Raw genomic sequence first — 12791 nt, forward strand, 5'->3', positions numbered from 1 at the left:
ACAGTATGGGAAGTTGGGATCCCAGACACCTGGGTTCTCTATCCAGCTCTTGGGGAGGAGTGTGGATGGGGAGGAGCGGGGGTTGGAGAAAGGGGATTTGGGAGCTCGGATGCCTGGGTTCTGTGGAGGGGGAGTGGGGTCTTGGGGGCCAGGATCCTGGGTGGATATAGGGTTTTGATGCTTCTTCAAGCCCCTTTTACCATATGTAAAAACACAATGCATCTTTTCCTCCAATTAAAGAGCATTTCAAACTCTACTGAGATTTCCAGAGCCTGGCCCTGCCTCAGTCCAGTTTTGTTTAAAAAAAACCAACCACAGACCTTGCTGGAATGGGCACAACTTCACTAGCTTCGTATATGAAAGGCTTAAAAAAAACCCCAATGACTACCTGGGCCAAAATAGTCCAGAGAAATCATTTTGTTTACCCAAAAGTTAGTTTAATTAAATGTCTGTCACTTAGTCAGAAATCAGGAAAACAAAGCCTCGCCTTCTTGACAATGCCTCCAATATGTCACTGTCCATCATCACCATGCCTGCATCAGATAGGTCCACCCCTGCATCAAGGTATTTAGGTACAAGTAAAAACAGGTATGAAGGGCTACGGAATAGAAGAGAGACATTACTGGAAGTGGCCAACAGAGAGCAACAGGGCAGAAGAATGAAGAGCATGATTAGTGGAACATCAAGATTATTCAAAGGGTGGGGGTGGCATTAACACCTACAGAATAAAAATATTAGCAGGGATTGGGTAAGCTATAATAAAACGGGAAATCAGTAGACCCCCCTCAGTCTAAAAAACAAGTTCTTGTTGTCTTTTACTTGGGTTGCCATCCTCAGCTCCATGGTAGCTTTGGCCCGTCTAACTGCCTCCCTACAAGCGCGAGCAGAAGAGGTATATTCGTCTTTGGTGATCTCACCCTGTTTCCACTTTTTATGTGCTCCCCTTTTGTCCCTTAGGCTGCCCTGGATTTCTCTGGTCAGCCAGGGAAGCCTCCTGGCCCCTTTCCCTCTTTTGCCTCGCTCGGGGATCGTCTTGCTTTGTGCCCGAAGGATCGTTTCCTTTAGGCACAGCCACCCTTCTTGGGCTCCCATCCCATCAAAACTCCTACTCTGCAGTGCTTCCTTGACTAATCGCCTGAGTGCAATGAGATCAGCTTTCCTAAAGTCTAGCACTTTCACCCTACTAGTTACCTTACCCACTCGACGTCTTATGGTTTATTCAATTATTAGGTGATCACTGTCCCCCAGATGGCTACCGATCTGGAGGTCCCCTACCATGTCATTCCCCGTTGCCAATACCAGGTCCAGTATGGCATTCCCCCTAGTGGGACCGTGTACCTCCTGTGTCAGGTGGAGGTCCTGTACACAGGTTAGAAACCTGCGTGAGCGATGGGACTTTGCTGTCTGCGTCTCCCAGAAGATGTCCGGGTAGTTTAGGTCCCCCATGACTACAGCCTCTTTAGCTTTTATGGTCTCCGAGAGTTGCCTCAGGAATCCCGAATCTCTTTCTTCCCCTTGATGTGGGGGTCTGTAGCAGACCCCTACCACCAAATCCCTTTCTCTCTGCCCCCCACGTAGCCTAACCCACAATCCTTCTACTTCCTCAACCTCGGATTCCGTCTTGATGAGGGTTGATGTATATTGCTCACTGACATAGAGCGCAACCCCTCCCCCTTTCTTCCCCACCCTGTCCTTTCTGTACAATCTATAGCCCTCAATATGTACCGCCCAGTCATGGGATGAATCCCACCAGGTTTCCGGTAGCCCCACTAAGTCATAGATGTTTTGTGCAAGCAGGAGCACTAGTTCACCCACTCGCCGTGGGTGGCCCAGCTTGAGCACTGCCACCCCTCCATCTATCTCCACACCCACAAATCCAGCCATACCCACAGCCTTCCACCCCTCCCTTGTCTCCATCCACCCACACATCCTTTCGCCTTTCAATCCACCCTTCTTCCATTAATCCCATTCCATCATTCCAGCCTTCCATTCATGCATTCCCCTTCTCACTGCTCCCATCCATCCATCTCACCTCAGCTGAGCACCACTAGTTAGTTTGGAGACCAACTGGCTTGGGGGACGGAGTGGGCAGGAGATTCTGTCAGCAACAATCTACTGCATGTGGTGCCAGGAAGGGTGGGCAGAAAGGAAGGGTTTTGTGGACTAAAGGAAGGGATGGGGGTGATGCTGCTAAAAGCTGATGAGTGGGTCTGTTAGGGTAATGAAATGGATTTTAGATGTTGGGGCTAGGATATGAAATCTGGGGGTGCTAAATGTAAAGCTGAATGAAGGTTTTTTCCTGTGTCTCAGCAAAAAGCTGCTGGTCACAAGGCTGGATGCTATATGAAAAGTAACTAACTTTGTAAATGTTTAAGGAAGTGATTTTCTAAACAAGGTAGTGTTAGAGTCCATTATGTAAGAAGAACAAGATGCAACCCACCAGCTAGTATCAGGAGATAAGACAGAAGCCAAACCTTGGAGATGGTGCTGAAATCAGGAAAGAACAAGAAAGAACCAGCAAGTGACTGAGAGTGCCCGAGTTCATGGTCTTACATGTGCGCTTTTAGTAGAGGCGCATGTAAATGAAGGAAATGCATAAGCAATTCCATGTTAATGAAGTAAAGAGAGGTGGAGCTTGAGATGGGAGGAAAAATGGGTGGACCAGAGGTGGAACAAGGCAGGGTAAATGTAAATATGTATAAACCAAAGTGCATAAATATTGCAAAGAACTGTTGTTCAGGGCGGCTCCACGTATTCTATCAGTGAGGGAGCTGGCCCGAAGCTGTGTCCATTCTGAATATATTTCAAAGATTTCATAGACATTTGGGCTGGAAGGGACCCCGGAGGATCACCGAGTCCAGCCCCCTGCCCCAGGGGCAGGAAGTCTGCAGGGATCATAGGATCCCAGCAAACTAAACATCCAAAAGTGTTTTGAAGGCGTTCAAAGTGGGTGCTTGAACCACCTCTGGCGGCAGTCTATTCCAAACCTTGGGGGCTTGGACACCTAATACAGAACATGGGGGTCTCATCAAACTAGTGAACAAAACATTGGAATAACATCAAAGGGGCATATGTAGAGGCTGGAAGTAGCTTGAAAGGGCTGGGGCTGGAAGAAACATCCAATAGTAGTAAGAAATTCCATCAGCATTCAGATGGAGCCCATTGGTCAACTGAAAAGGTTCAACACCAAAGTTTCTTCCTGGAAAAGCAAGGATGAGACCTAGGACAATTCCTACCAGGCCACTGTTACTATCTCCATGGAGATGAAGCTGCAGGAGAAGGTCTATTGGTTGACAACTTCTCTTCCTACTCCAGAGATAGTGGGAATGGGAGAGGCCTGGAGGAGGAGTCTATAAGGCCTGGGAGTCTGACTTCATGGTGGACTGAGTCTGGACAGCCACTATGGGGGCATCCTCAGTGAAGGCCTTCACAAAGGCCAAGAACAGTGAGTGTCGTAGCTTCTCTTTGAAGTCATGAGCCATGAAAACGTAGAGGATGGGGTTGAGGCAGCTGTTGACGAAGGCCAGGCTGGAAACCAATGGCATGCCGATGTGGACGGCTGTCCTAAACTTAGGCAGGTCATCCATCTCAAGGAAGGAGAAGACATGTAAGGGGAACCAGCAGAGGAAGAAGACCACGATCACCACAGCAATGATCTTGAAGGGCTTGCTGGAGAGTGCCAGTTGGCTGGTGAGGAGCTTGACCACGATGACCCCGTAGCAGATGACAATGATGTAGAAGGGGATGATGAAGCTAAAGATGAAGCGGCTGATGACTGTGGCTCGGCTGTTGGAGGTGCTCACCCACTTCCACTCCTCCTCCGTGGCCTCCTCACCAGTTGTGCCAAACTCCTTATAGCAGTAGATGACATTCTTGGAGTCATCGTGATCTATCTCCCGGAAGTACCAGTAGGGAATGCAAAGGATCAAGGACAGGATCCAGATGCCCAAGGCCACAAGTGAGGCTAGGCGGGGCTGACGATGGTTCTGTGTCCACACAGGAGACACCACGCAGACACAACGGTCCAGGCTGATGACCGTGAGGAAGAAGACACTGGCATAAAGGTTGAGGGAAGCCAATCCCCCGTTGAGTTTGCAGAGGGCTCTCCCAAATGGCCAGTGGAAGTTCATAGCTATGCTGGTGATGTTCAAGGGGAGGAAGAAGGTGAAGATAAAATCCGCGATGGCCAAGTTGAGGAACCACACAGTGTTGACTGTTCGCTTCATGTGGAAGCCTGTGACCCAAATCACCAGCCCATTTCCCGTCACACCCAGCAGGAAGGCAATGCTGTAGATGATCATGCTGAAGATATGAATGCCCCTCGTAAGCTTGTCATGGTTGCCAGTGCCTGGGGAGCTTGTAGGGCTTGAGGTCTCCATGCCGGTGGGAGCTGTCCCTGGCTCTGTCCTCACCTGAAGAAGACGGATTGTTCACCACATGTCTCCAGGCCCCAAGGGGGCATCATAGAAATTTGGGGATAGTAGGTCCCTCAGGGGGGCCCAGCCCCCTGCTCCAGGAAGGCACAGCCCCCTAGTCCAGCCCCCTAGTGCAGCCCCCTGCTCCAGCCCCCTGCTCCAGGAAGGCACAGTACCTTCTGAAGCAAACCAGACAGCAGGGTGGCCAGCCTAAGGATCCATTTCTCACTCAGTGATCATACCCATTGCCAAGCCATGAACACCACTGTTGGACTTGCCCTTGGTCAAGCTGGGGGCTGAGGCTTCCACCCAGGTCCTGCCCCTGCCAGGCCAGGAAGGCACACGTTCAAATCCCCTCCAGGGATCCATGTTCTCCACTCCAAAGGCAAGTGAAGGCCTCCCAGGTCCATGGGGGTCCAACCCATCAAGGTGTCAGACTGAGCAGAGGGGCAAGACCCTCTAGCCAGGAGCCTCCAGGTTTTCTATGTCCATTGGCTATGGGAAAACAGGACACCTGGGTTCTCAGCCCTTTGTACTGAGCTTGAGAGATGGTTGCTTGATCCTTCCATGCCTGCGGGTCACAATATCTTCAGCCCCATCCTCCATACCTCAGCAAGTAACTTGAGTATGGGACATCTGAGATCTGCATCCAGGTGCAGGCCCAGGTGAAGGGGGAGGGTTGGGTGCCAGGACACTTGGGTTCTCCCCTTGCTCGGGGTGGGGTGTGAGAACTGGCAGTTAGAAAGCAGCTGTGGTGTGAAGGGGGAGAGGCAGAGGAGGGGAAGTAGGGGCCAGCTCAGCCCAACCAGCCAGCAGTTCCTCTTTTGCGAAGGAGGCAACGTGAATAGCTTTACCTTTTCAGCCACGGCCCCATGAGAATAGGACCCAGGTGTCTGTGCTGCCTCACTCTAGGGAGCACTCACCAAGCCCTATTCACTTCCCAGAGCTGAGGGCATCCAGGATCCTAGCCCCACTCTGCTTTGCCCAAACAGGTGCCACTCCCCTGCCCAATCTCAGAGAGAACCCAGGTGTCCGAGCACCGTGCTCTACCTCACCAGACCTCTGCCCTCCCAGAGCTGGTATAGGACCCAGGGGTTCCTATCCCACCAGTCTCATGCCCTATAAGGCCTGCCCCCCATACCTTCTCCCCCCTCTGAGCTGTCATAGGACCCAGGTCTCTGGCACCTTTAGCCCATGGAGTCCCTATTCCCTGACCTGATGTAGGAGAGAACCCAGGTGTCCTGGATCCGTGCTCTCTCCCCCCAGTCCCCACACCCCTCCCAGAGCTGGAGACAACCCAGGCTTCCAGGCTCCCAGGCTCCCCTTGCTCACACTCCGCAGCCCGCCCCCCACAAGGGAAAACCCAGGTGTCCAGGCTCCCAGCCCCACTTCCTCTAACCCCCCAGCCCTCACACCCCTCCCAGAGTGGGGAGAGAACCCCGGTGTCCAGAGCCCCCTTGCCCTCAGCCATTACCTACTAGGTGCCCCTGGTCCTCTCTGCTCGCACTGGGCTCTGAGTTCCTGGGAGGCTGAAGATTGGCCAACACAGGAAGAACAGTTTTATTTTTCCACTCCACAGCCCCTTGAGACAGGAAACAGGAGTGAAGTAACCCAAGAGGCACACAGCTGGGGATTGTAACCCAGCAGGCAGGGGCAGGGGCTGGGAGCCCGACGCCTGGTTTCTGCCCCAATTCTGGAAGGTAAGTGGGGTCCTGGGTAACAGCAGTGAGACTGGAAGCCTGGATGCCTGGGTTCTTTGGGAGCAGAGTAGGGTCAGGGGGAGGTTGTGAGAGCTGAGGGGGCTGGGAGCCTGGATGCCTGGGTTCTCTGGGAGGGGAATGAGGGCCAGGGGCTGGAGGGAATGCAGGCGCCAGGAGTCCCTCCCAATCTTCTTAGGCAGCTAGTCAGGGTGGGTGAGCCCGGAGGCTTGGGTTCCCTTCAGCAGCCCGGAAGGTACCTCAAGCCTGACTCCAGGCTTCCAGAAAAGGTGGGATGCCTGGCAGGCTGTTGTCTCTCCTCCCCAAGGATTCTGGGTGTGTGGGAACGGAGCTGGGCACCTGCTGGAGGTCCAGGAAGGCTGGAGATGGGGTGCTCAATGAGGGTGGAGGTAGAAAGCGCGAAGCCACAGTGGCTCCTACCCTGCCCCAGGGAAGAAGATATTTTGGAGACACTGAGCATGGTGTGAAGGGAGTGTGCCTGACTGGCAGGGGATGAACATGACCAGAGACATCCACCAGCCCAGTGGGGAGAGGTGTAAGGCAGGGCGGATGGCCAATAGGGCGTGTTTGGTACCTCCCCACTAGTTTCAACACACAAAAACTGCATCAGCTAAACAATTAAATAAAAGTAATAGTATCGTTAATTGGAAGGATCCAAAACAGCACCAGTGGAATTAACAATGTAAACACAAGTGATCGTATTTATTTCTTGCCTACATCTGTTTGTAACATAATCAATGATTATACTCGCCCACTACGCATACACAACAACAAGTTGTGTATGTGCAGTAAGCACCTTGGGGTGAGCTCCTTACTGCCCAAGTGGCACATGAGCAGTAGAAACACCTGAACAGTTTGAATGGATGGCAATAACCACTTGTTTAAGCAGGCAGTGGGGTGCCTCTTCTGATGCCCCGGCCTGGGCAAAGACCAGTTTCCCAGGAACCCATGGGAAACCACAACCCTGCCCGGAGGGGAAAGGGTGGGGCCTGACGCCCTCAGTCATCCAATGCTAGTCTTCAGCTCGCTTTCCTTCTGGAGCCTGTGAGGTGAGTGGTGCTTGCAGGGGCCTGGGCACAGGGCGGGAAGCGGGGCAGGAGACGAAGCTGGCTGGGTGCTGAGGGCATGGAGAAGTTTGCAACTGGCTGGGCACTCTGGCTGGGAGCCAGGAAGCTGGGGGGAGGTTATGGTTTTGAGAAACATAAACAACCTATGTTGTGCTTTATAGCATTGTTGTCATAACCAAACAAAAACTGAACAGATAAAATAAAATTTTAAAAGATGTGAAACTGGATGATACAGTGTGATGGTCCACCTGCCCCACCTGCCCCAGAGTTCACCAGTCGCACCTGAGGCAGAGTCTGCTCCAAGCCCACAGCCCCCGGCCCGGGGAGAGAACCCAGGTGTCCGGGCTCCTGCTCTCCCTGATCCACCCACACCCCACTCCCCTCAGCCTGCAGATAGCACCCAGGCAACCAAGCTCCCAGCTCTCACCCCCAGCCACCACTTGCTCTGCAGGGCAGGGAGAGATCTCCTCCGTCCATCCATCCTACACCTTCCATCCATCTCCTCACATCCCTCCTCTATCCATCCATGCATCTCTCCATGGATCTTGCTATATCCCCCATTTATCCATCAGTCCATCCCCACACACCCTGCCCATCCATCTATGACCATGGATGGATGCACGGATGAATGGATGGGTGGATGGATGGATGGATATCTCCCTTGTGCTTCTTCTATCCATCCATTCATGCATCCATACTTACACCCTCTATCCATCCATCTAACCATCTGTCTGTATATACGCTGATATCTACACATTCCTCCATCCCACACCCTTTCTACCCATCTATCCCCATGTACCTTTCTATCCCTTCACCCCTTCCCATACATTCCCTCCATCCACTCATCCCAACATACACCAACATCTATCCATCCTTCCACCTCAAACCCTCTGTAACTGTGAGCGTGATACTACTCGCGCTCTCACCTGAATAGTGGGTACCCAGTAGCCAGTGGCCCCGCTCAGCTCCCTGGGTAGCTGCTGCAGGGTCCCCAAGCGGAGAGCCTCCCCTTACAATTAAACAACCTTGCAGACTGTTATAAAACTATTTACAGGATTCAACTATTTACAAGGTAACATATAACCAATACAATAGAACAAATGTTACACTGCACGACCTGGTGATGGTGGCTTGAGGGTTAATGCTTCTTGGATAGACTTTACACTAGACAAAGGTATGCAAATTACCCATGATAAATAAGGAACCAATATATAAATACATTGATGCTCCAAGTAATAAACCATCAATAACTTATTTACACAGTCTATAACTCGTACAGTGAGTGCTGAGGACCCCATGTGCACTGCTCCTGGTGGGGCGACTCAGGGACTAGGACTGTCTGTGTCCCTGCACAGGATCTGAAGGTGGTCCCTGGTGCTGGTGATCCTCGCACAAGCTCCGGGAGTGTTGGTGCAGCAGGCGGTGGCTCCTCCCCAGCAGTCCCTGCAAGGGAGCTGATTCCTGCCCAGACCCCGGTCCTGGCTCAACAGGGAGCAGTGTCTGGGTTGCAGGTTGTAACAGTTTCCCCTGCCCAGCACAGCCTCACAGCACCCAGGAAATGCAGCCCCTTCCCAGTGCCTTCCCACTCACAGGGGAAAAACCTGGGCAGTCTCCAGCCTCTTGCCCTGGCCCTGCATCCCTCTCCCCTGCTGCACTCACCCAGCCACACAGGGGCTTGCAGGAGGGTTTTCCCAGGCTTGGAGTCTCCTCACAGGCAGCTCCTCTCTTGTCCTGCCCCGGTGCGGCTCCGAGGAGAAGGGAGGGAGAACAGGACACAGTGCAGCGCTCTTCTCCAATGCTTCTTGCTGCTACTTCTGCAGGACTCTGCCAGGAGCTCTCGGAGGGATGGCCGTGGGGAGATCCTTTCCCTGGTCTCCAGCCTGTCTCTCACCGCCCCTCTCTCCTTCGTTCTCTTCCCGGGAAAACTGCTCCCCTCTTTTAACCAAGGCTCTCAGCCAATCCCAGGCCAGGGCTCTTCTTGGCCTGTTGCTACTGTCTCTCATTCTAACCCTGCTGGGGTTACATCACCCTTCCCACTTCCAAGAGAGTTACCTTCAAAGCGGCTTCAGTCGCCACCAGGGCAAACGGTATCCCTACTGGGGCAAACTCTGTCTCTTCGTGCTCTGTCTCTTTGGTGTCCCTCTGCAGGGCAGCCCTTCCTATTCCTTCAGGTGGGTCCATTTTTAATGCTGCTGCCCCTCTACCTATCCATCCCTATATAGTTTCTCCATCTATCTATCCCCAAATACACCCACATACCTTTCTATCTCTGCATTCCTTCCCACTCATACCCTCCATCCATCCATGCCCCCATACCCCATCCATCTCTCCATCCATCTACCCATCCTCACATACACGTATATCAATCTACCCATCCATTTGCACATCCTCTCTATCTATAACCTCATCCCTAAATACCACATTTAGCCATATATAGCCAAGTACCTGTCTATCTACCCATCCCTTTCCACATTTCCTCCATCCATCTACCCACCATCCATCCCCAGATACTCCCCTCCATCCATCCACCAACCCCACACTTCATCCATCCCCATATACACCCACCTACCCATTTATCCTCAGACTTTCCATCCATCCATCCATCCATCCATCCATCCAACCTTGACCCACCCACAGTCCATTCATCCACCAATACTCCATCCTAGTTTCATCTGCTCCCACTGCAAAAGTCTCCCAAACCCCACCCAGAAGCTGACACTTGCTCACCTACACCATAGAGCTGCTGGAAACGTGAGGAAGACAAGGATGCAAAAGGACCTTCTGGCCTCTGGCCTAAGCTACTCCAAGCTGGGTGGACCTGAGTGGTGCATAGGGACCAGGGACTTTTATAACCCTGAGGGTAGTGGGAGGGGGAAAGGGGAGAGGTTGGAGGTGGCCTAGTTTCCTGTCATGAACCAAGTTGGGGAGGGGAGAGGAGAGGAGGTCCTTATTGGTGGGGAGATGCTTCTGGGGCAGGAAGTGGGCAGGGAGTGGCAAGAACTCTGGAGCGCAGAGGAAACCACCTTGCTAACCACATGCACTGTGGCTTTGCTTAGGGGGCAAAAGAAACAGGCATCCAGGCTCTCAGCTCATGGCCAAGCCCTGTTGCTCTTTGGTGGCCACAGACAAGAGCACCACGCACGTGAGCCCCTGTGGAGCCTGGGCATGCCATGACCTGGTCTGAGTGTGTGGGGAAATCACCCATGACGGGGAGATCCCTTCCAGCTCCACTGTCCCCATGATCCTGTGGGTCCCTGGTAGATCTCTTCTGGCCCCTGTCACCGTGATCCTCGTAGATCCCTGTGATACCCCCTCCAGCCTCATGGTCATCATGATCCTGGGAGATCCCTGGTGCGTTTCTTCCAACTCCTCTGTCCCCATGATCCTGGTAGATCCCTGTGATATCCCTTTCAGCCTGTCAGTTCTCATGATCCCCGTAGATTCCTAGGATATGGGATATACCTTCCACCCTCATTGTCTCCATGATCCTGTGGATCCCTGTGATATTCCTTCCAGCCCAGCAGTCCCCATGATGCTGGGAGATCCCTGCTGGACCCCTTCAAGCGCCACTGTTCCCACAATCCGGGGAGATCCCTTCAAACACCATGATCCTAATAAATCTCCAGTGGGTCCTTTCCAGCCCTGCTGTCCCAGTGCTCCTGGGATCCAGCTGCTTTGGATGCTGCCTTCAGCACCATGGACACAGCCACTGGACAAGGCTAGGGCAGATGGACAGGGGCTGGAGGTCCTCGAGCAGGGCCGGGGACGTTGGGGCAGCACTTATGACCTACCAGCTGCCAGCACAGGGAGAGAACCCAGGATTCCCGGCTCCCAGGAGCCCTGCATCCCCCCTGCCCCAGTCCCCAGTCCCTCCCACAACTGGAGAGAACCCAGGAGCCCGGGCTCCCGGACCCCTCCCTACCAAACCGCCAGGGCCCATTTCCCTCCTAAGGCTGGGATAGAGGCCGGGTGTCTGGGCTCCTCGCCCCCCATCTCTTTCCCTTTCCCAATCAGGGAGAGATGGGAGGGGGGGGCGCAGAACAGTGGAGACCGGGTGCCCGGTAGGGGGAATCCGTCCACCCCGAGGTGCCCAAGCAGTATTCCCCGGGGCAGCCACTAGGGGACAGCAGAAGGCCACGCTTAAGACAAGCTGCTGCCTTTCACAGCTACTGGCCTGGAAAAGAGCCCAGGGGTCCGAGGCAGGGAGGAGGGCGGTATGGACCCAGGCAATCTGAAAGGCTGGGGGAGGAAGGGAGGGACGCAGGCATCCTGGGTGGGGGGAGGAAGGGGAAGGAAGCAGGCATCCTGCCTCCCAACCTCACCGCGCTTCCTAGCCTAGAGCTGGAGGCAGAACCCAGGGGTCCTGGCTCCCAACCTCGCCTCCAACCCCTCTCCCCATGAACCCAGAAATTCCCACTCCACTCAGGAGAACCCAAGGGTCCTGGGAGATTTCCCCCCAGCCCCCACTTCCCAGAAGTGACACCAACCCAGTAGTCCCGAGTCTCAAGCCCCTTCCTCTGATCCACTAGATCCCATCTCTCTCCCAAACCTGGGAGAGAACCAAGGTGTCTGGGCTCCCAGGCCCCCCTGCTGCAACCCCCACACCCCACACTGAACTCCCAGAGCTGGAGAGATGCCAGGTGTCTGGGTCTGAGCTTTCCAACCCTAGCTCCATAAACACCAATACCATTTCTCCATATCTCTGGGAGGGGACTGGGAGCTGGGACCTGGGGCTGCTGGCAGGCCAGATACCTGGGCTTTCCCCACAGTCCAGGGGGAAAGTGTGGGGCTTGGGGTATTAAAACATGGGTGCCTGAAGCCTAGACATTTGGGTTTAATCCCAGCTCTGGGAGAGAAGTGAGGCATGTGGGGCTGGAGGAGGGGGCTAAGATGCCCAAGTTTTCTCCCCAGCTACAGGAGAGGAGAAGGCACTGGTGGATTACAGTATGGGAAGTTGGGATCCCAGACACCTGGGTTCTCTATCCAGCTCTTGGGGAGGAGTGTGGATGGGGAGGAGAGGGGGTTGGAGAAAGGGGATTTGGGAGCTCGGATGCCTGGGTTCTGTGGAGGGGGAGTGGGGTCTTGGGGGCCAGGATCCTGGGTGGATATAGGGTTTTGATGCTTCTTCAAGCCCCTTTTACCATATGTAAAAACACAATGCATCTTTTCCTCCAATTAAAGAGCATTTCAAACTCTACTGAGATTTCCAGAGCCTGGCCCTGCCTCAGTCCAGTTTTGTTTAAAAAAAAACCAACCACAGACCTTGCTGGAATGGGCACAACTTCACTAGCTTCGTATATGAAAGGCTTAAAAAAACCCCCAATGACTACCTGGGCCAAAATAGTCCAGAGAAATCATTTTGTTTACCCAAAAGTTAGTTTAATTAAATGTCTGTCACTTAGTCAGAAATCAGGAAAACAAAGCCTCGCCTTCTTGACAATGCCTCCAATATGTCACTGTCCATCATCACCATGCCTGCATCAGATAGGTCCACCCCTGCATCAAAGTATTTAGGTACAAGTAAAAACAGGTATGAAGGGCTACGGAATAGAAGAGAGACATTACTGGAAGTGGCCAACAGAGAGCAACAG

At 53.3% G+C, this 12791-nt stretch overlaps 1 protein-coding gene across 3 annotated transcripts; it reads right to left on the reverse strand.

The window, feature by feature from the left end:
• Positions 1-387: 387 nt before the first annotated feature.
• On the reverse strand, positions 388-10917 carry LOC132245502 (chemerin-like receptor 1). Of its 3 annotated transcripts, none has more exons than XM_059717938.1 (2): positions 8860-10917; positions 388-4412 (listed from the first exon to the last, which is right to left on the reverse strand). In XM_059717938.1, the coding sequence occupies exon 2, from the start codon at positions 4377-4379 to the stop codon at positions 3351-3353; it is 1029 nt and encodes a 342-aa protein (XP_059573921.1). In that variant the 5' UTR covers positions 4380-4412; positions 8860-10917; the 3' UTR covers positions 388-3350. The 3 variants fall into 3 exon arrangements, with proteins under 3 accessions (XP_059573921.1, XP_059573920.1, XP_059573919.1); XM_059717937.1 differs by lacking the exon at positions 8860-10917 and adding an exon at positions 5894-6091; XM_059717936.1 differs by lacking the exon at positions 8860-10917 and adding an exon at positions 5890-6090.
• Positions 10918-12791: the final 1874 nt, after the last annotated feature.

The sequence above is a fragment of the Alligator mississippiensis genome, chromosome 15 (assembly GCF_030867095.1).
Source record: "Alligator mississippiensis isolate rAllMis1 chromosome 15, rAllMis1, whole genome shotgun sequence".
NCBI classification, from domain to species: Eukaryota; Metazoa; Chordata; order Crocodylia; family Alligatoridae; genus Alligator; species Alligator mississippiensis.